General features: G+C 40.4%; 1 protein-coding gene across 1 annotated transcript; it reads left to right on the top strand.

Moving 5' to 3' along the window:
• Positions 1-312: 312 nt before the first annotated feature.
• UFM1 (ubiquitin fold modifier 1) lies at positions 313-15,905 on the top strand. The gene is made up of 6 exons (XM_075562900.1): positions 313-448; positions 526-582; positions 7,364-7,421; positions 9,253-9,292; positions 10,450-10,482; positions 13,455-15,905. Coding segments are annotated over exons 1-6 (258 nt in total). The 5' UTR covers positions 313-446; the 3' UTR covers positions 13,523-15,905.
• Positions 15,906-23,018: the final 7,113 nt, after the last annotated feature.

Raw genomic sequence — 23,018 nt, 5'->3', positions numbered from 1 at the left:
AGCAGGCCACCCCATCGCCCCGCCCTTTGCCCGCCCCGCTCTTGCCCCGCCCCGTTCTTGCCCCGCCTTCGGCTCCAACTCGCTCTTCCGCCAGGTATTAGCTCGCTTACTTCCGCCCCAATCTGCCCGCTGGGCCCTACTGGCCTCCTGTGTGTGCCCGCTCTTGCTCTGCCTGAATAAAATCTTTCATATATCAGTGCATTTGTAGAAAAAAATCTTTTCAGACTGTCCAGACTTTTCGCTCTAAGATATATATGCAAACCTACCAGCTATTTGTAGCCTTAAGACGCCACTTGACACGATCATCTAGAGGCAACTTGCAGGCACTGCCTTGAACAGCAGCAAGCGTGGAGGCCCCCGCTGGGGAAGGAGGCGCGCGCGGAGCCGGCGGAGGAAGTGGGCGCGCTCCCCGGGGTTGGCGTGGCTTCCGTACAGTCAGTCGCACCATGTAAGTTGATTGAGTCCCCGCCACCCGACGCCCGGCCTCGCGGCTCGCCCCTAACTCTCTCGCACTCTCTCCCGCAGGTCGAAGGTTTCCTTTAAAATCACGCTGACGTCCGACCCGCGGCTGCCCTACAAAGTGTGAGTGGCCCGGCTGCGGCGGCGGCCTTCTGGGAGCGGGTCGGGCGCGGGTGGCCACGCGGCCTGCAGCTGCCGGTGTCCGGCCCCCGCCCGCCCCGCTGGAGCCGGAGGGCGCGGGGCGCACGTCTCCCCTCGGATCCCTCCGTGATGTCCGGTGGGAGGACTTGGGGACAGGGCTTCGCCGCCCGTTGCCGCAACGGCCGTCCACGACGACTTGAGCAGCTGTTCGTGGAAGTTAGGGAGACGTCCCGGTGCAGGCGCCCACAGCCTTGAATGGCTGCCGCTGCTGTCAGACTCCCGGTCCCCCTCTTGTGTGAGCGCAGGCCCCGTGGGACGGCCCGGAGCGGTGCACTTCAGGCTGGCCCCTCCTCCGTGGGAGTTCAAGAAGGGTTTTAGGTCCGGAGGCAACTGTTACTATCCCTGGGAGTTGAGGGGATCGATTTGCAAAAGTACAGCCACACACTCGCTCGGACCTTTCTGTGATTTTTATGTAAAATACTCCTTGAGGCTATGGGAGCTTGAAGTCCAGCAAAGTGTGGTCCTGGATGTGACTGCAGCAGGGCTTTGCGAATGACTGCAGTGGTAACAGCTGTTGTCAATGCCCTGGGGCACTCCCAGCAAGAGCTCCTGTTTAGGAAACTTCACCGGGGCAGTTCGACCCTGTTCCATAAGGTCGCCCTGAGTCGAAATAATCGACTCCGTGGCCGGGAGTTGTTATTGGAAATTTGAATTTTGTTCGACCTTGTTCCCAGTCTTAGTGTGTTGCCTTCTATTTTGATATGCTCAAAGAAGTGGGTGGTCGTAGCCAAGCACCATCTAGTTCTTCTGGTCCCAGGTTAGTGGAGAGGCCGTGTTTTATGTGGTTCATTCATCCCTTGGAATACAAGTTTACTTCACTCATCTTTGCTTCAGACAGAACGAGACCAATAGAAGCAACTTAATTATTGGCTTGTGAACTTGGGAGCCCAGTCTGCTAAGTAGGATGTAAAACATCGTCTCTCTGGATTATATTACAGTAGCTGACCTAGATTTCCCCCAAAACTATGGTCCCTAGACCTCAAACTCAGTATCTCAGTCCTGGGAGGTGTTTTACTTTGCACTAAGACAGTGGTTCTTACCCTTCCTAATGCTGCGACCCTTTAATACAGTTCCTCATGTGGTGGTGACCCCGCAACCACAACGTTTTTTTCGTTGCTACTTCATAACTCATTTTGCTACTGCTGTGAATCTGGTGACCCATATGAAAGGGTCATTTGACCCCCCAAAGGGGTACAATAAGAGGTTTCATTACTGTATTAGTATCATGTCTACTGTATTAGATAATTGTCTATATTTTTAGTACGTTGAAGCACATGTACACGTGAATATCAGCTACTGATACATATATGCATGCGGGTACTTCCATATGCCCTCTCACCCTTTATTCATGATACAGCAAATACTCTCTCTCAAACCCACTGTCAGTGAATCGATTCTGGTTCATAGTGGGTAGAACTGCCCTGTAGGTTTCTGAGACTATAAATCTTGACAAGAGTGGAAGTCTCTTCTTTCTCTTGTGGAGTGGGTAGTGTTTTTGAACTGCTGACCTTGTATGAGATGATTGGTTATAACTCGCTGTGACACCAGGACTCTTCACTGTACTTAACTGTCTATCATCTGCTTGTATATTATGGTTAATACTGTTGTTGCAAGATCATAGATGTAATAAGCATTACATGTGTGCCTTTCGGTGTCTTGTCTGAGGCTATTGGTTGTGCTGTGCTGAATTCCGCCATGTTGTACATTTTCTTTCCCTTCACCAAGGGAAAGCACACATGTACTGTTCTGACTCATAACAACCTATAGGCAGAGTGGAACTGCCCCTATGGGTTTCTGAGACTGTAACGCTCTTAGAGAGACTCATCTTTCTCCTGACGAGCCCAACTCATAATCCACCATGCCACCAGGGTTTAGCGCAAAAGCCCCAACTCACTGCCATCAAATCAATTCTGAGTCATAACACCCTTCTAGGATAGAACTGTGGGTTTCTGAACATGTAACCCTTTAGGGGAGTAAGAAATCTTGTCTTTCTCCTACATAAAGGCTGGTGGTTTTGAAATGCGGACCTTGGGGTTAGCAGCCCAAGCAACCATTGTTACTTTTATTTTTATTTCCTACCTTATTGCTCTGGCTGGGACTTCCGAATACTGACTGTAAGCGGAGATGAAGGGCCTCCTTCTCAAGGGGAATGCTTCCAGTCTCTGCAGAATAATGCTGGCTTGGGCATGTGCTCTTCAATAGGTTGAGGGGTTTCCTTTCTCTTCCTACTTGATTGTTTTCCTAAAGTTGAACTGCCCGTCCATTCCAGTATGGTCTCGCTTGGAACTGATGTGCTATGTTTATATACATATTTTTGATAAGCACTTGAATCTGGTTGACTAGGATTTTATTGGGAATTTCTGTGCTTAAGGGGGATATTGGTCTAAAATTTTCTTTTTTAGTGGTGTCTCTGCCTGGCTCTGGTATCAAGGCTCCTCTGACTTCCTAGAATGAATTGAGCAGGAGTTTTTTATGTTTTTTGTTTTTTTCATGTTCAGGAATAATTGAGTAGGATTGTTTCCTAGAATTCTCTAATGATGCTTTGTGAACGGAGAGTCTTGTTTTTGGAAAGGTTTTTTTGTTTTAATGACTTCTTAGTTTCCATTTTAACACAGTGCCTGTGTTTAGCAAGGTATTGTGCTTTTGGAAATTTATCCATTTCTCAAATTTGTTGAAATATAGTTGTCTGCTTGTTTGGTTTTTGTTTTGTTTTTTGACCATGTTCATTGATGACCCTTTTATCTCAGTTATTTCTGTTGTAATTTGGCATATCAGTTAGCGGTTATGCATTGGGCTGCAATGCACCTGGTCAGTAGTTCAAAGCCACCAGCAGCTCCCCCTGAGAAAGATGGGGCTTTCTACTCCTATAAACATTTACCGTCTGGGAAACCCAGCATTGACTCCGTGGCAGTGAGTTTGGTTTTGGTTTGATTCATTTGTCAATTTGGCTATTGGTTTGCTTATTCTATTGAACTTCTCAGAAAACCAACTTCTAATCTTGTTAATTATTTCTTAATTATTTTCCTGCTTCCATTTGCATTACTTTCTAGTCTAATTGTTGCTATTTCCTTTCCTTTGGTGACAGGGCTCCCTTTGCTGCTGTTTTTTGTTTGGGTTGTGTTGTGTTGTTAGGGACCCTCCATTGTTTCTGACTCACAGTGACTTAAACATCCTGAGCCTGCCCCACCATTGTTGCAGCTATTATGTCAATCCATCTTGTTACATGTTTTCCTCTTTCCTGCTGCTCCTCTCCGGGGACTGGTTTCTCTGAATAACATGTCTGAAATGCAGGAGACACATCATCCCATCCTCGCCTGTAAGGTGCATTCGGGCAGTACTTCTTCCATATTGTTTTATTTTGTCAGCTCATGGCACTTTCAATATCTTTGCTGACATAATTCCAACTGCATTGATACTTTTCTGCCAATTAGAAGCCATAAAAATGAGTTTTCAAATATACATATAAAAGATTCCACGTGTGTTAATTCCAACTTAATACTGTTAGGAATTTGTTTTAACTCATTTATTTTCACTTAGCACTATGAATTGAGCTGTATGTTATTGCACGGGCATTTCTAATTCTCCAGTTGTAAAATGAATTAACCCTGATGCTTTAGAAGGTTTTTTTGGAGTCCGATTTTTAGAAAAAAGGATCTCAGCATTTAAATTTTAGATATATACATGAACTACTCGCAGAATACTATTTATTCTGTGTTCTATAAACTATCATCATCAATTATTAGGTACATTTTCAAGAAATGTTTGTTATATCTTGACCTAAAAAGAGAGGTGACGAAAGGAATAATATAATTGATACTTTTTTAGCTCCTAATAGAACACTTGTGTTATTAATTTATATTTTGCATGGTTGCAATGTGGACGTAAAATGAATCAAACACTCTTGTCTTACCGGAAGTACTCACATGCTCTAACAGATGTGATGATTCTTATATCCCGAAAGTTGCATACTATTTTTAAAACCTGGGTCATATATATGAATATGTTACATCACAGTAGTTGGTGTTAAAGCCTGCCCAAAACAACTAGACTGTTTGCCATCAAGCCATTTCAGGCTCAAGTGGCCTGTTCGAGGTTTCTGACACTCTCAGCCATGTCTGGAGTAGACGGCCTCCTCTTTCTCCGAGTGGGGAATCTGAACCACTAACCTTGTAGTATAAGCACTTTGCCACTGGGTTTCAAGGGCTTGAAGAGTAATATAAATGGTGATTGAGAAGTTTTGGAAATAATTATTAGTTTTCCAGTATCTCCTAACTATTTTGAAAAATATTTTTTCTTTCTTTAATCATTATTTAACATTAGACTATAAATTTTATTTTTTTTTAATTTTTTAATTGGGAAAACTAATACACATTAACCCTAGGGATAAATCATTAAAAAAATAACTTTCTAACCAATCTATAAATATAGTTGCTCTTGTATATATCAATTAACAAAATCATGCATCCTTGTCCAAAGCAGTATTTCAGATTGTACAAAGCTTAGCTCTTTCTCAAATGATTAGGTTAAAAACAACCGTTTTCAGATTTTAACATAGTAAGCATTCTTTTTCAGTTGACTAGCCATAACAGATCACCAGTGCATTCATGAAAAGTTTATGATCTTATAAGCCTCCAAACTGCCAACTAAATATTTCTGCTTTCAGGTAAATGCCGTCACGGGCTCTGAGTGAACTTGAATGTTCTGTTGAATGATCTTGCTTACTTTTCATGCTTTTGGAAAATGTGAAGTTGGAAGGGCTCCTCTTTATTTACGGCAAGACAACATAGTAACTCTTTTTCGTCTGGACATCTGATAATAAGCATTTGGTGATTGTTTTGTGCAAACCTTCAACATCTCAGCAGCAATGACAATGGTGCACAGGGTCCTTTTACCTTCAGGGACCACTGAGCACCTGTACAACTTGGACACCAACTACCAGGAGCAGACACATGCCATGAAGGGCCCAAGGAGAGCCGTGTGTTGAATGAGTCCTGTTAGAGATCTGCAGCTCACGCTCAGATGGCTCCTCTTTCCCTATGGCCTGGATTTAAAATCCATTCGAAAGGCCGCCAATTCGAACCTAGCAGTGAGTCTGTGGGAGAGGAGTCCTGGTGATGTGCTAAAGATCACAGCTCAGGAAAGCCAATGGGGCAATTCTTCTCTAGGCCCCCATCAATGGCATGAGTAGGTCGACAGCCTCTAATTAGGATGAAAATAATGACACTACTTCATCCAGTGAGATGTTTGGACTTGGGCTAGACATGGTAAAATGCACTGATTACGAGGAGATTCGCTTTTTGAAATCCATACTTGAAAACAAGCAGCAGACCGTACAATTTAGGCCTGTTTATTTTTAAAAGAAAAGGGAAAATAGGGTATATGTCTACAACAACTGTGGGGGTGGTTCTTTTTCTTTTTTTTAATTAATAAATATTTTTTATTGGGGCTCATACAACTCTTATCACAATCCATACATACATCAATTGAGCAAAGCACCCTTATACATTTGTTGCCCTCGTCATTCTTTCTCTTTTCTTCTTTTACATTTTATTAGGGACTCACACAACTCTTACCACAATCCATACATATACATACATCAATTGTATAAAGCACATCCATACATTCCCTGCCCCAATCATTCTCAAAGCATTGGCTCTCCACTTAAGCCCTTTGCATCAGGTCCTCTTTTTTTTTCCCCCTCCCTCCCCTCTCCCCCCTCCCTCATGTGCCCTTGGTAATTTATACATCGTTATTTTGTCATATCTTGCCCTATCCGGAGTCTCCCTCCCCCCCTTCTCTGCCGTCCCTCTCCCAGGGAAGAGGTCACATGTGGATCCTTGTAATCAGTTCCCCCTTTCCAACCCACTCACCCTCCACTCTCCCAGCATCGCCCCTCACACCCCTGGTCCTGAAGATATCATCCACCCTGGATTCCCTGTGCCTCCAGCCCCCATATGCACCAGTGTACAACCTCTGCCTTATCCAGCCCTGCAAGGTAGAATTCGGATCATGGTAGTTGGGGGGAGGAAGCATCCAGGACCCGGAGGAAAGCTGTGTTTTTCATTGGTACTACCTCGCACCCTCATTGACCCATCTCCTCTCCTGAACCCCTCTGTGAGGGGATCTCCATTGGCCGACACTTGGGCCTTGGGTCTCCACTCTGCACTTCCCCCTTCATTCAATATGGTCTAAATATATATATACATATACATATATATACATATACACACATATATCTTTTTTTTTGCATGATGCCTTTATACCTGGTCCCTTTGGCACCTCGTGATCGCACTGGCCGGTGTGCTTCTTCCATGTGGACTTTTTTGCTTCTGAGCTAGATGGCCGCTTGTTCACCTTCAAGCCTTTAAGACCCCAGACACTATCTCTTTTGATAGCCGGGCACCATCAGCTTTCTTCACATTTACTTGTTCACCCACTTTGGCTCCAGCCGTTGTGTCGGGAGAGTGAGCATCATAGAGTTCCAATTTAATAAAAGAAAGTGGGGGTGGTTATTTTTCAAAAGGGCGCCATCAGCTATAAAGTGAACTGTTACTCTCTTGAGAGAAAGTGTAATGCAAAACAAAAATGCTCAGCTTCAAACTTAGGTAACAGACTTTGCCCAGCTGTGTTACAGTAGCTAAAGTAAGGAACATGGGGTTTAGAACACAGAATAATAACAACATTATTTTTCACACTCTTGCAGACTCAGTGTTCCTGAAAGTACCCCTTTTACAGCAGTCTTAAAGTTTGCAGCAGAAGAAGTAAGTATGGAAGTTGGAACAACCTTTATGGGATGTATTTGGTAGTATGTCTAAAATCTTTATATTCTGTAAGGGCTTTGACCTCCATCCTAACACAGACTAATCGTCCTGGGATTCATACCATCAAGGGTCCCTGTCGGGTGAAACCCAGCTACCCACCAGTGCCATGAAAGAAAGAGCTGGCAGTCTTGTGCAGAACAGTTCTCTGTACCACATGTCATCGCCGGTACTCGAATCAGTGCTACTGCAGTCATCTGGGGGTTGGTTTTGCCTGTCAGAAAGTAGAAACTCCTATCCAGATAGAGCGACGGGAGTTAGAAGAAAAATTGTGTTGAAATTGAAAAGGCACCATTCGTATATAAATTATTTATTTTTAAATATTGTGAATTGGGGGAAAGTCTGCAGAGTAGATCAATTTCTCACTCAAAGGTTAATAAACATTTTGTTACATGTCATTAATGGCAATCTCCACAAAGAACATGACACCTCTCGCTTCCCTGTGCTCCTGTCTCCATCCCTCCTTACTTCTTGACTCTGAACTTTGGCCTTGGGGAATACTGCCTTTTCACCTCAAGTGGTTGCTTATTCTAAGGTGTGTGTACCTCGGTGATGTTATGTTCCCCTTACAGACGTGTCTGTTGTTTGGCTGGAAATGAGCCATGGTGGTCAGTTCAGTTCTACCTCTAGAAGGTGACTAAGAGCCATAGTCTCAGAAGTTCTGCCATTCTCTGTGGACCAAGAGCCTGGTCTTTTAAAAATGTAATTGTTTTTGTTCCTCATTCTTCCCCAGCTGTATACAGCATCTTCTGATGCGATCCCTTTCTAGTCTAAGCAGTTGGTCTTGGTAGTTGAGTACCATCCAGTTCTGCTGGCCTTGGGGTACTAGAGACCCATGTTTACATAGTCCATTGAAGGAATGGTTTCCATGTGCATGGTTGGTTTCTTCACTTTCCTCAGACAGTCCAGTAGCTATACTTTGGAGGGCCGGGCCACGCAGGAGCCTTTAATACCCCAATCTCCACTCACTAAAGCAGGATGTAGAACATTTTCTCTGTGAAATATGGTGTAATATGTGGTATATGTAATTATGAATTTTATTATTTTTATTTATTATTACTAGTGGTTCTCGAAAAATTTAAGTGTTAGCATTTCCATTGTGAAGGGGGAATGTGTTAGGAGCTGCTTTTGTTTTATGACATTCAAAAAATGTATTGTGATTACATAGATGTGATTAAGAAAATGCACGATTTATCTTAATATGAACATGATTTAAGAATAATACATGCTCAGTAGGGTAGCAAAAAATTGTAGGATTCAAGTTTTAAAAGTTCTGAGGTATATAATTGAGTATTTGATCAAAGTTTATTGAGTATTACATCTACAACATTAAAACTTTTTTACATTACTCATTACAGTATGTTTTGAAGTTGCTTTAAAGTCTTTTAGAGGATGGTCACAATGATTGAACTAGACAGAGAGTATGAAACCTTGGTGGGACTGTTAGTTAGGTTTTGAGCTGCAAATAACCAGATCAGTGGTTCAAACCCACCCGCCAGAAAGGTGAGATGCTCTGATCCTATTAAGGTTGACAGCCCCAGGAACCCCTGAGGAACCCTTCGCTCTGCTCTGTCCGGTTTGGCCACAACCAGAGATACCATAGATAAGATAAAATACAGCATTTGGAGGAGAAGGTTCATATAAAATACAGCAAATTACATTATCCTAGAAGGTGAATCACATGGTAGAGTTATGGATTGATTATATTTACCTCGTCCTGCTATATGTCTTTTATAGTTGTAAGTAAACACACATACTTTTTTCTCCATTTTAGTTTAAAGTACCTGCAGCAACGAGTGCCATTATTACCAACGGTAAGAACTCATCTAATTTTATTAAGAGAGCTATGGGAATTGTTTTAAAAGAATCAAATTAATTAAAAGACCCATACCAAAATTGGCTTACATATATACATGAAACTTCAAATTTGTGCCAACATTAATGATATATGATATTATAAATATGAAGTCATGCTATTATCTGTAATTTACATTTAAAAAATTTTTGAATGTTTGGTACAGCATGTAATATCTTGTGTTCACATTCGAGATACATAGATTAATATTGTGTACCCATATCACTTCATACCAAATTATTACTGGAAATAACTACATTTAACAAGTTTTTGTTTTGTCATTGTAAAATAAAGTTGTGTTTCTAAATGCTTCATAAAAAATTAAGCAGCGATAGGCTTGTGCTGTACCTCACTATTTCTTTCCTGCGAGAAAACTGGTTCTCACAGGCTTTTCGTGTGTACTTTATTCAGTTGAATTTATAACTACAATCTAAATGTCTGAGAAGATTAATAACAAGTATAGTGAACTAAGCTTATGAGACAATGCTGAAATGGGGAGCTTAGAAAGGAAGGGTGCAGGAAATGCATGATTTCTAGAATACAAAATAGTATTCATGGTTGGTGTCAAGTGGCTCATACGCAGTTCACATATTCCAAGAGTTTCTCACCCTGAAACTCTCTTTGTGCTAACGCCCTGAATTCTTTCTCCAAAGAGATCTGGCCTACTGCAGAGTATTAGGTTCACAATTGAGTAACTCCTAAGAAAGGGCTTTGTAAACTTGCAAGGGTCAGTGGAAGAGAAATAAATAACTTTGTAGGCCCCCCAGCCAGAAGATATTCTACCCTGCTACACATGAGAGTGATTCGTGACACCCCTGAGGTGCTTTGAGCTTTTTGTGAAGAAACAGCATTTTGGACTGTTTGGCATAGTAAACTGAAAACTGTCTTCTCTAGAATTTATAAGCATTATTACATTGAAGGACGTTCTTATTTAACCCAGCATTGTGTGTAAAAGCATAATCGTATCAGATTTCTACAGACAGGTAATTTACCTATTCTTGGATTTAAATTGTATGGTCAATTTGGATAGTGTGGCATTGTTTTGACAAATCATGTTAACATTAAACAAATATAGTTTTATAAATAACTTACATGATTTTACAACTTATTTTCTAGATGGAATTGGAATAAATCCCACACAAACTGCTGGTGAGTAACTTATTTGAAAACTTTGGAAGTTCAGGCAGAGGATATGTATGTTAATTTATATTAAAGATGAGATTTGTTCTATGTATTTTAGTTGGACTTGACACAATTTCAAGAAGATCGTTGTCCTTGTTATATGTGGTCTAGCATGTTTTTAGCAGTGGAACACAGTCTGACATTTTCCTGGAGGAGGAGCCCCTCGGGTTGAAGACACTCGACTACTACTGGAGAAGAGCTGCCTCCTCATAGAGACGCCCTATGTGTCGTGGGAGGGGCTTCATGGGCCGATGGAACATGACTCCGAATGAGAAGAAAGTACTGCTAACTTCTGGTAATCGTCAGGATGTGGAATGTGGCGTGTTGAATCAAGGAAATCTGGAAGTTGTCCCCAAAAATGGAGCACGTAAACATACCTTAGATAATACTGGGCTGAAATGGGCTCAGGCATTTAGGTCCAAATTTAAAATACATCCCATGAAGGATAATGCCTAGACAGGCATATGAACTGACTGCATCTCAGTGTGGAAGAACAAAGGGCTCCACAGAGATGAAACAAGCTTGAAGAAGAAAAAACGTAAGAGAATTCAAGACTTTCCAATTTCAAAATCAGCTCCAAAGCCCCAGTGATTAAAACAGCTTTGAACTGGTGTAGACAGGCCAATAGGATAAAACCGAGAGTATAGAAATGTGTACATCTATGGCCAGCTGATTCTTGAAAGGGTTGCTGGGCCTATTTTGGAAGAACAAGCCTCTTCAATAAATGGTGCTGGGAAGATGGATGTTTACATACTGAAGAATGAATCAGAGTCCGCACATCACACCACACACAAAAACATTCAAAATAATGAAGGACCTAAAGTGAAAGTAAACACAAGCAAGACTGGGGGGGCCCTAGCTTTCAGGAATGGACTATCAACTCTGATAATATATACACAAAATAGATGATGGGACCTCACAAAAATTAAACACGTTTTAGTTTTTATTTCAGAAAAGACAACCTACAGGCTCCAAAGTCTGATAATGGTCTAATATCCAATATATATATTTGTTTTCAAACGTCTGCAAGTTGAAAATAACTCAATAAAAGTGAGTTGAATATATCCTCATGAAAGAGAATATTCAGGATATGGCTTTCCCCCCCCCCACACACACACACAAGAATGGAAATGTCATACACAATTTTTAGGTGCCAGTGAGTTCCAAATCATAGCAATCCTTTGCATAACAAGGAAGTACTGCCTGGTCCTGGAGTTGCAAGTGAAACCCACAATAAGATGCTACTTTTCTTCCAATTAGTGACAGTGAACAAGAAATGGAAGGCAGTAAGTGGTGACAAGCAAGGTGTGGAGGAACTGGAGCCTTCATCGATTGCTAGTAGGGATGTAAACGGCACACAGCCGCTGTGGAAACAATTTGGAGGTTCCTCAAAAAGATGCGCAAGAACTATCGTGTGAACAAGCATTCCCGAGCCGATCCTACTTCTACCCGGAAGTAAAAGCAAGGACACAGATAGATGCCTGTGCGACGCTGTTCACTGCAGCACTTCCCACAGTTGTTGAAAGGTAGAACCAAGCTGTGTCTTACCAGTGGGTGAGTGTGTGACGAAACTATGGCATCGGCATTATCCAGGATACTCCGCTGTCAAGAGAAAGGAAGTGCCGACAATGTATGCTTTAAAGGTGATGAGCCTCAAAACATACAGTCTCAAAAGGACGAGGACGTCAATAAATCTGTGGATAAATGACATTTTCCTTTGATTCTGTTTTTTCAAGAAAAATTCTTTATAAAACCCAATTTTTCCCCAACAGTTTTCTTGGCATGTAATTCACATATCATACAATTCAGGAGTTCCACCAAATCAGGAAGGATAAGTTACGCGATCACCACCACAATCAGTTTTAAAACAGTTTTCATTCTTGTACTCATCTTTATTAGTTCCCTATTTCCCCCAACTTCCCTTGGGCTACCCTCCAGTTACTGTCTCTGTAGTTTTACCTATCTTGGATTTCATATACAGAAAAAACTGTAAACAAACAAACAAAAATAACAAATCAAAGCAGGTAAAAACCTAAATGAAAAAGCAGACGATACTGAAAACTCAGATGATAAAGTGCTAAATTTTAGTCTACCTGCATCTGCAACAATCCATGTCCAGTACATGTGAGCAAGGCTCTTCACAACCTGGTCCGTGGTTAGAGGGGATTCACCAGGGGCTTCATCCATGGTATTTCTTCCCTTTTTAAAAACATTTTAAACTGGAATGGCTTTAAAATGGGTCTAAAGGGAGATCAAATGTTAAGATGGTACTTTTTGAGCTAACTGCTGCAATCCACTGTGCAGTGCTGTCTGATAGCAGCTGTTCACATCTCAACTGTGACCGCAGGGGACGTTCCCTCTCACGATTGCACTTGCATGCATAGAAACCAGGATTATTGTTGGAGGAAGGGGAGGAGCGGAGCTTTCCTCAGCGGGGCGGGGGCGAGTGTGGAGTGGATGTTGACTCGTGGTTGAGTAATTCAGAAAAGGATAGTCTGGATGGGTGCACCCTTAGAGCAAGGCCAGTGGGGTCCCGGAGTCACATGTTAGACTTTGTTCTGTTGACTTTTGTGGTGTGCACTTTACCACATGGAACATTAGGGGGTAGGAAGAAAACCTCAACAGGAATTAAACCAACATAGGCCAGAGTTTTAACTGTATTTTCCCTGTGGTGATTTGGATGTATTAATTTTTCTTTCCTTACATTGTTATTATAAAAATATAATTTTTAAAACATTTTTTATGGCTGGGGTTCTTATTTTAAATCGCTAGACATTTATAGGACAGTGAAGATAGAGAAATGCAATAGGTCTTAAAAAGTGAAATTGGACGCTAATGCTGTTTGAGCTTTTGTGTACATATTCATCTGTGTTTTGTTTATGGTATAAGATCCCTTGTAATGTTTCATACATCTAACTTTACTTTTTGTCTGTCTTTAGGAAATGTCTTTCTAAAGCATGGCTCAGAACTGCGAATCATTCCTAGAGATCGAGTTGGAAGTTGTTAATAGCAGCTTCGAGGCGTACACTTGCAGAATAAATTTCATTTTTGTTGAGGTTTTGTGAAATTGCAATCAGGCTCTATAAAATACTATGAAAATGCCAATCGTCAATAAGAGTTGACTTTTCTAGCCCTGTTTTTACTCACATGCTGAGTGTGAAGAGGGATTGCTTACTAAATGAGACTACCATCACCGTGGGTCACAAAGCCTGTCACTGCTACCTTACAACATGAACATGTAGTTCATTTCCAGGAAATAGATTATCAAACACGTTATAACTGGAAGGTAGGTACTTCTGATCATATGAAACCATATGGAAAGTTGAACTTTACTGTATCCTCAATCTTAATGATTTGCCCCTGAGCTAGAAATTTGTGGTTTGTGGACAGCAGTTTGATTGATGGCACCCGATTTGGGGGACTCAAATAATGGACGTATTGATTATGTATAGTTTGTGCTGATGAGAAGAGACCAATGACTAAACTCTTTATCTTTCTATCCCTTAAGGTGTTTTTTTTTAATCTTTAAGACTGCATATTTATGTACAATTGCAGTTTGATAACAGGCCAAAAATTGGATTTTTAAAATCTAGCCATTAAGTACAAAAGTCTAGATCCCAAATCAAATGGCTGTAACTATGATCTTACAGAATTCAGTAGTTTTAATGGTGGTAATTGGCAATACAGTGGAAGCATCCTTTGCTGAATTATGTGTTCCTTTATTGATTGTTTGTAATACCACGTTTAAACCAGAATCCTTCAGAAAGGGTACTGTTGGTAAGAACATTTGAAATTCACTGGAAATCTAAAGGAAATGCTAACTGGGGGGGCAGATTTGATTTCATAATACTTATTAATGAAGAACCGCCATTTAAGAAATCAGTGAAAATTGGTCACCTGTGCTCCTGAGAAGCTAGGGAAGGAAAGGTGGGAAGCCTCCGTGACCAGTAAGAGGAAAGTAACAGAGGCTGACAGTGAAGGAGCTTTGTAGCAAAGTGGGGGGCCCGGGGAGGGCATGCCAGGCAAGTGAATGGGCAAGACTGCAGAGGGCTGGGCTGGTTGGGGAGGCCTGAGAACATCAACAAAATAACATTTTCTTAAGTAACAAAGCAATTCGATAAATCAGAGCGGAGGTCTCATGGATTTCAAAATACCTCTTGTGAGAATCCAAAGAATGGCTTGGGGTAGATTTTGTTTACTTATCTGGGAACTGAGTGTCTGCATATCTTCAAAGGTGGCATGAAAGCACACAATGATTCACAACCAATTTTGTGTGATAATAGATGGTGAGGCACTTCTATCTTGTTCTGGGTAGAACTAGCAGGATAGCAAGCTGTCAGTAAATATGCTAAATTGTTCGTGAATGAAGTACAAAAGAAATGTGTTCTCTGTCACAGGCCCTCAGCTCCTTGGGGAACAAATATTTGTAAGAAAATGCAAAGGGATCAGCATAAACACATGGGCATTGTTCTTGAACCCCAAATACTGTTCCCAGGCTTGACACAAAAGGAAGCTCAGTTGCCGCTGAAAATTGTTGCTGTGCTAGATGCATTTCTCTTGTCTGGGCAAGTTTTTATGTGTATAACAATACAGAATTGATGTTTTAAGGCCCTGTAAGTTTTATAAAAATAAGCTTTCAGTTAACCAGAGATTTATGGACAACCATGCCTCTATTTTAATGTAGACTTTTTTTCTCCTCTTCATTTTGTCTGTAGCAAAAGAAAAAATCTGCCTGCATTGTTAATACCTGTGGGATCCTTTGCTTTAAGTTAATTTAATATTTTCTTGTTGATCTTTAAATGTTATTGTAGCAAACTTAAAAATATATGTTTTAAATATCTAGCTATTAAATAATTACAGTCTATAGGTTCTTTTTTATATTAATTGTGTTTAGGAATGTTTAAAATGCATTGGTTTTGCATAATTAACATCTTGTGCAAATACTTTATACAGAAATCTATAATATCTACTCTTACTGTATTAATGGTAAACTCAATAGGCACACCTTATATGTCTGTATGAGCAACATAGCAAAAATGTTCTGCAAATGGTTAATGACTTTCACAGAAATAAGAATTGATGATAAGGTCAACCTCTTCACTTTGTAGATGGAGAACTAATGAAAAAGGGTGTAAGGGGGCAAAATGAGAGTTCGAAAAGTTCGTGGAAAAAGGAATTAGAATGTAGTGGAATTTTTCCACAAACATCCTGAAGTTCCCTCGTAACTAGAATATAGTCCAGAATTATGAACTATGTGCATTCCACTGTTTATGTCTCCACTATCTTGACTAAATACAAAGAGTCTAGCTAATGGTCCCCCTTAACAAGCTGGTGTTAAATAGTCTCCTTTAAAGTTTGTGATAAAGAATAATAAAACAAATTAAAACATAGTTTACTTGAGCAATTCTGTCTGTGTATAAGGAGACCATTTCGTTTCTTAACAAATGACCCAGTTTAGTTAAGAGTGAAGCTTTTAAATGGGGTGGGAAATGTCTGGCCCTCAGTCTTATTAGGCCTGTGCAGTCATCAATATGAGCTAATATCACACACCTTACCAAAAAATAGCAGTTCCAGCCATAACATTCCAAACCAAACTGCCATCAAATTGATTGTGACTCATAGTGACCTTATAGGACTGCCCTTGTGGATTTCCGAGACTTTACAAGAGTGGAAGGCCTTGTGCTTGCAGAGTGAGTGGTACTTTCCAATGCTGACCTTGCTGTTAGCAGCCTAGGATGTAACCACTGTGCCACCTTGCCATCACATTAGGGGTGAGTTAATAAATAATCAGTATGGCCCGTGATTGATGTTAAAAATATCAGAGTGAATCTTGGTCGAAAAAAGATTCCCTATCACAGCTTTAAATGAAGAGGAAGACTAGAGAATCAGCCATTCACTCACTGCCATGGAATCAATGCTGACTCATTGGGAGGGACCCCTGGTGGGTTTCAGAAGCTGTAACCCTTTAGAAACAGAACCCCCAGTCTTCCTCCCCCAGGGCTGATGATGGTTTTGAATTGCTGATCATTCTGAATTTAGCCCAACAGGTCACCACTACACTGACTGGGAAGTGAGAGTTGAGAGTCCTGTTTTAAATAAAAGAGGAAGGGAACAGAAGCAGCCATTGCCTTTTTTAAAAAAATAATTTTATTGGGGTGCATAAGCAAATGTGAAGAAAGCTGATGGTGCCTGACTATCAAAAGATACTAGAGTGTCTGTAAAGAAGGTCATAAAGGCTTGAAGGTAAACAAGCGGCCGTCTAGCTGAGAAGCATCAAAGCCCACATGGAGAAGCACACCAGCCTGTGTGACCACAAGGTGTCCATGGGGGCATTGCCTTAATGTGAGCGAGTGAACCCTGGTTACCAGGTGGTCAGTAGGCTGGCTGCCCCTTCTGTTCATTTGTATACATCTTGAGGTGGTGTCCAGAGAAGGTTTTCAAAATAATAAAAGATACCTCAATTGTTTGGAGAATTTTAAGAACACTGTGGGCATGAGGGAAATTACCCAGTGCATTCTTTGTGTTGGATCATCTGAGCCAGTCCCTGGTGGGCAAAGACTGAAATGCTGTGTCAGACAGGACCTCACTTCTTTTCACGATGTCAATATCTTCTCAGCTGTATTCTCTTAAAATTGATGAATGATACATGTTCAAATGTTTATTTTGTAGAAAAATCGGGGAAGAAAATTATTTTAACTCTTCACCCACCAAAATAAAGGATTGTTAAAAGTATCTTTTTTCTAAGGACTTTGGAATATTGGCAAATTAGAGGTATTACTCTGTTAATGGAATGATTGACACTAAGTTAATTAACTATATGTTAGTGATTTGGATCCAATTGTAAAACTTAAAAATATTTATTTTGCATATGTAAGTCAAAAGAAATCAATGTCAAATATGACATATATATGTACTTTGTAATATATGATAAATTGTTACTTCCATTTTATTGGAGAAATACAATTATAGAAACAGATTAAATCTGAACCCTTGTTTGCCTTTGGGTTTGCCTTTGGAACATCATCCAGGGAAAATATTTCAGTAGTCATTAGATATGTATCGAATTATAAATTTAGGAACAAAACAGTATTTAAGCATACATTCTCACTTCTGAATATTAAATATGTGGATATTAGTCATGAATGACAGCAGCCCTGGTGGTTCAGTGGGTTATGCAACTCATTGTGAGTCTGATCAAAAATGGCGTTATAAAACCAAACCCACTGCACTGAGAGAATTCCAACTCAGCAACCTTAACATAAGAGGACAGAACCGTTATCTAGTGTTTTGAAGGTTGTAGATGGTTACAGAATCAGCCTCATCTTCCTCTGAGCAACTAATGGGTTTGAACCACCAGTCTTGGTTAGCAGTCCAATGTTTAAGCCATCCGGTTTATTTTAGAACAGACTGTAAATGTGATAAAATTCTCTGACTAGCCATGGTAATCCACACGATGACTTAGTAGGAATGTGTTAGGCTGGGTTCACCAGAGAAGTAAAACCAGTGACATAGTTAGAGAAAGGTATTTATATCAAGAGAATGGCTGGTACAGTTGTGGGTGGTATGTCGAGTCTGGTTCAAGGTTGTGGGTCACATGTTAAGCCAGAGGCTTCTGACTGACATAGCTGGGGAATGATGAACTGGGATAGGCAGTTATACCACAGGCTGCAGAAGTGGATACATTCAAGATTAGCACGTTAGGTTTGTGACTGGGAAGTCCGCTGAATCCAAGGAGTTGGATGGCAGGGGATGACTCCTAGATTCTGTGGGCAAGATGGCAGGCCATTGGTTCAAGCCCAAAGGCCTCAAGATGTAAGATCCAGACACAGCAAAATAAGCAAGCCTTCCATAATCTATATAGGAAATAGACCACGCACCCCCAGGAAACCTCTTGCGTCAGAGCTTTGACCTGGCGGTTGCAGTCCACCTTAATCTTTCACCTGCTCGCTGTTCATAACATTTCATCATGGAGTTGAGTATATTATGTCACATTGGGATTAATAGTCCTCAACTGCCAAACCACGGAGAATCCTGACCCAACTATGTTGACACAAAACCCAACAATCTCTCTGCTCATCAGACTGAATGTTTATTAATTGTTTGTATATTGCAGCAGCAAGATTAGTTTCCTAGTAATGACTATTTCCAACCCAATTGCTGCTCATTAAAAAAAATTTTAAAAGATGGTTACTCCGTTGATTCTGACTCATAGTTAACACGTTTCAGAGTCTAACTGTCCCATTGAGCTTTCAAGGCCGTAACCTTTCGAAGCACATCACTGGGCCTTTCTTATACACAGGTGGACTCGAAATGCAAATCTTTTGGTTAGTGAAGCACTGGTTTGTACCACCCAGGGACTCCTAAGCCCTTGCAGGAGTGAAGTTCTGGAGCTGGGATCTGTGAATCAGTGCTGGAGATGATTGTTAGTTGCTGTCAGATTGAGTCTACCTCATGACAACCTTAGCTTAGAGCATACAGCTGCTCCATATGGTTTTCTTTACTGTAATCTTACTGGAAGCAGGTTGCCAGATAGGCTTCGTGTAGGGTTTGAACCACCAACCTGGCCAGCAGTCCTTTTGTCCCCACTTAGGAATATGGCTGGAGAAGGAGAATTCATTATTTAAACCAGACTTTCATTACACCATTAATAGAAGTAAACATTCTTGAGAAGTCAAATTTGTCCAATTATTACCATCCTCCCAAGTTGCATAATCCAGAGATTTGGAACTCAAATTTTCTTTCTCTTCACCATATCAAACCCATCACAAAAGTTATGTTTAAAAGTATATTTTCATTGTCATTGTTATCCTCAGAATAAATATCTGCAGACTTTCTATTTCCTTTTCCATACTGTTATCATGAGCTCTGGATATAAGAAGTTTTTGCTTTTAATGATGTGATGAGGCTCCTCATGAACTGACCGTTGTCCTGAATCACGTGTTAGTTGACACCGTTTCTTTTTCTCACTGTTTTCACCTTCAATTCCTACTGCAACTGCTGAAGTGCAATTAAAGTACCTTTGCAGTGTCATACCTTATGTCGCCACCCCTTTACATATATTGTTATATGTAATAGCTTATAATCGTTCTTCATTGGCTTCCTGGCAAATTTAGGACTCGTTCTTCAGGTTAAAAAGCTATTGAGCATTCTCTCCCTCCACACAAGCTTAGTAGTGAGATGATTAGATTTCCAAATGACAATTTGCACTTCACGCATGCTATTTTCGTTATTCTAGTTTTTAAATCAGTGGTTGAGTCTGCCCCAACTCATGGCCATTTGTGGACAGCAGAGTAACATGCTGCCAAGCACGGCAGTCCCTGCAATTCACTGTGGATCAGGCTATTGAGACCCACAGGTTTTCTCTGGCTGTTTTTTGGCAATAGATCACCAGGCCCTTCCCCTATACTTCCGTTTTAGCACTTATTAAATATAGGTATTGCTGACCACACTGACACCGTGAGGATCTCAGATTCACTCTCATGAAACTGATGAAAACTCTAAAAGAGCAGCAATCATCAGGGAATCTGTCAGCCTCTGAAAATGGGCCCAAGAACAAACCGTAAAAGAAGCATCTGCTAAAGAAATCTTTGAAAATTCTCCACCTAAGATACGAGCGAGTGCTTGAGCCTCCTCTCCTGCCTGGCTCCGAGTCACAGGTGTTTATTCTGGAACAGCACTACTTAAACATGTCTCACCCTTTCCCCAGCTCCCTGAGGTGAGACGAATTCCCAGGTGAGGGTAAAGGAGAAGAATAGCATCAATGGTGAAACCCTGTGGAGTAAGTAGATTCCACTAAAAAATAAAAACCATAAGCCCTGGAAAGGACAGATATCCAGAGTAGCTCTGATATCTTAAATGGCATTTCCAAGAAAAAAATTACAAGGCTTGAAAGAAACAGGAAACTATGACCTATGCACTGGGAAGAGGCAGCCATCCTATGATACAGACCAAATGTCAAATTGAACAGAAAAAGATTTCAATTTTTAAAATATGACTTTCATTTTATCGGGAGCTCTTACAGATATAACATACCATAGTTCAATCACATCAAGCAGTATTGTAAAATTGCTACCACAGTCAGTTTCAAAACTCACTTAACTGCAGGAAAATGTGATTAATTAAAGAAACATATAGTGGTGAGGAAACATCACACAGAGAAACCATGATGATAGACAAATTACTAAAAATAGCTATTGGAAAGTTCTGAAGTGAAAGTGTGATAACTGAAATTTAGTAGAGGTGCTCAAAAGTAGATATGCACTGTGAGAAAATAATTAGGAAACAAAATTGCATCGATAGGAATTGTATAAGCAAAGAACAGCAAGGAGAAGGAATGAAAAAAGATTAACTCATTGGAGTTTGTAACACCATTATAAGCACACAAGTATATATGTACAGTGGGAGTACCAGGAAAGGAGAGAGAATTAGAAACAATATTTGAAGAAATAGTGACTGAAAACATCCCACACATTGAAAGGAATGATCTCTATATCCGGGGACCCAATGGGCTCCCACATAGGATGCATGCAGTGCGGTACACAGAAGCATGATAGTGAAAGGCAGAAAGAAAAGCTAAGGAGACAATCTGGGAAGCAACAAGAGAGAAGCAACTCATCACCTTGTACAAGGGAACTCCAGTAAGATTACAGCTGACTTCTCAGCAAATACAGTAGACGCAGATAGTAGGATAATATATTTAAAGTATCCTAAGAAAAAGAACCAAAAATTCTATGTCCGGCAAAACTATTCAGTGAAATTAAGATTTTGCTAGATTTACAAAAAGATGAAGTTGAATTATACTTGATTCCAGTGAGTTTTTTGAGACTCACCAACAAGAAATACTAAAAGAAGCACTTCAGGTGAAAAACAAATGGCCTCCTGTGGCCATTCCAGTCAACTTAAAAAAAAAAACAAGAAAGCACTGGTAAAAGAAATGATCTATGAAGCAGTAGAGTGTTTTTCTCATCGTTAATAGTGAAAAGGAATGTTTTTAATATAGCATGTAGAAGTGTAATATATGCATGTTTGATAATAGAGGAAGTGAATGGGAGTAAAGCTATATTCAACAGAGAAAATTAGGACAGACGGTAGAGTAATCGTTATAGAAAAATATTCTTGGTGTCTTGGTCACACATTGCTGGCCTTGACTGCAATGCTCTAAATGTGTGACTTTCAAAGCAAGCAAGGTTTTTGTCTCACATAGTTTGGGCATATTTTCAAGAAACACTATTCCCTGGAAAATTTCGTCATGCTTGGTAGAGTAGAGGGTCAGTGGGAAAAGAGGAAGACCATTGACAAGATGGGCCGCAACCATGGTTTCAAACAACAGCTGTGACCAGGCAGTGTTTCATTCGGTTGTGCAGTCATTGTGAGTCATAATGACGTCATGGCACATGACAATAATAACTGATTTTCTTGGCTCCACCCCCTTAAAAAATTCAGCTAACATTCAATAACCTATTTTCACTTATAGATTCCTTTATTTAGCTAAGATATGTTGTATACTGAAGGTACCCTGGACTAACAAAAGGACAAATATAAATCTCTCCTGGAAGAAGTACAACCAAAATGCTCCTGAGAAGCAAGGATGGTTAGACTATCTCACGACCAGTTGGTATTTCATTCTGTGCACAGGGTTGCTATGCGTCGAAACCAACCTCTACAGCACCTAACCGGATAACAACAGGCATTTCTAAAAACAAGGGACGGAGAATACTTGCAATGTATTTTTTCTGCCTTGCTATATAAATAGTGGTGTGATAATTTTATCCCTGGATATAAAACACTGGCCAAACAAATTGACAAACAAATGCAGAGAAGCCAGTTTTGGGCATAAGTCTCTGAATTTCTGGCAAAGCTCACTAGTGATGTAAAAACTGTTATTGAAAGCATATTGTGATGATACATCGTGTCAATATTTGTTTGGCTGAGCAACACTGTGGATTTAATAAATTGATTTTTAGATGCACAATTTACAACTGGTGAGCTGCTTCAGAAATAAACTGTGATTCTTGTTGTCAATGCCACAAACATTTTGACAAGTCCTAATTGGAGATGTTGGCTTCTTTGATAGATCAGGACTACTTGAATTATCCTAAGTTGTTCATATTATATAGGAATGACATCTAAATGACAACGAATAAATAAATGAGTCACAAAGCTATTACTAAAAAGTTGGGAAGGAAAAATCACATTGTGTTCTTGAAAACACAATCCCTGAGCATAAGGGAGATCATATTTGTTTCTCAAGTTACGGGAAGTGAAGGCCTAGAAAGGTCTCGGTACAGCCACGGGTTGCATGGACTGCTAATAATTCCACATGGCCTCTGAATTTAATTTCAGACTTGGATATCTTGCTGTAACTGGGGTAAAGGGCAAAAGAAACCATGTGTTGCCCTGAACAGAGAGTGAAAAGGGCTGATTGTAGGTGCTTATGGCATAAATATAATTCTTTTCCATATATTTTTCTTCTTATTTTATTGGGGACTCTTACAGCTCTTATC

Source organism: Tenrec ecaudatus, chromosome 11 (genome assembly GCF_050624435.1).
Source record: "Tenrec ecaudatus isolate mTenEca1 chromosome 11, mTenEca1.hap1, whole genome shotgun sequence".
Taxonomy (NCBI): domain Eukaryota; kingdom Metazoa; phylum Chordata; class Mammalia; order Afrosoricida; family Tenrecidae; genus Tenrec; species Tenrec ecaudatus.
The sequence above is the reverse complement of the archived record's forward strand: the minus strand, read 5'-3'. Positions and strand labels throughout refer to the sequence as shown.

What these genes read in the sequence shown, in the direction of transcription:
- UFM1 (XM_075562900.1), top strand. An exon ending in CCGCGGCTGCCCTACAAAGT is followed by an intron (nt 583 to 7,363) that starts GTGAGTGGCCCG and finishes ACACTCTTGCAG; the next exon opens with ACTCAGTGTTCCTGAAAGTA. An exon ending in AAATCCCACACAAACTGCTG is followed by an intron (nt 10,483 to 13,454) that starts GTGAGTAACTTA and finishes GTCTGTCTTTAG; the next exon opens with GAAATGTCTTTCTAAAGCAT.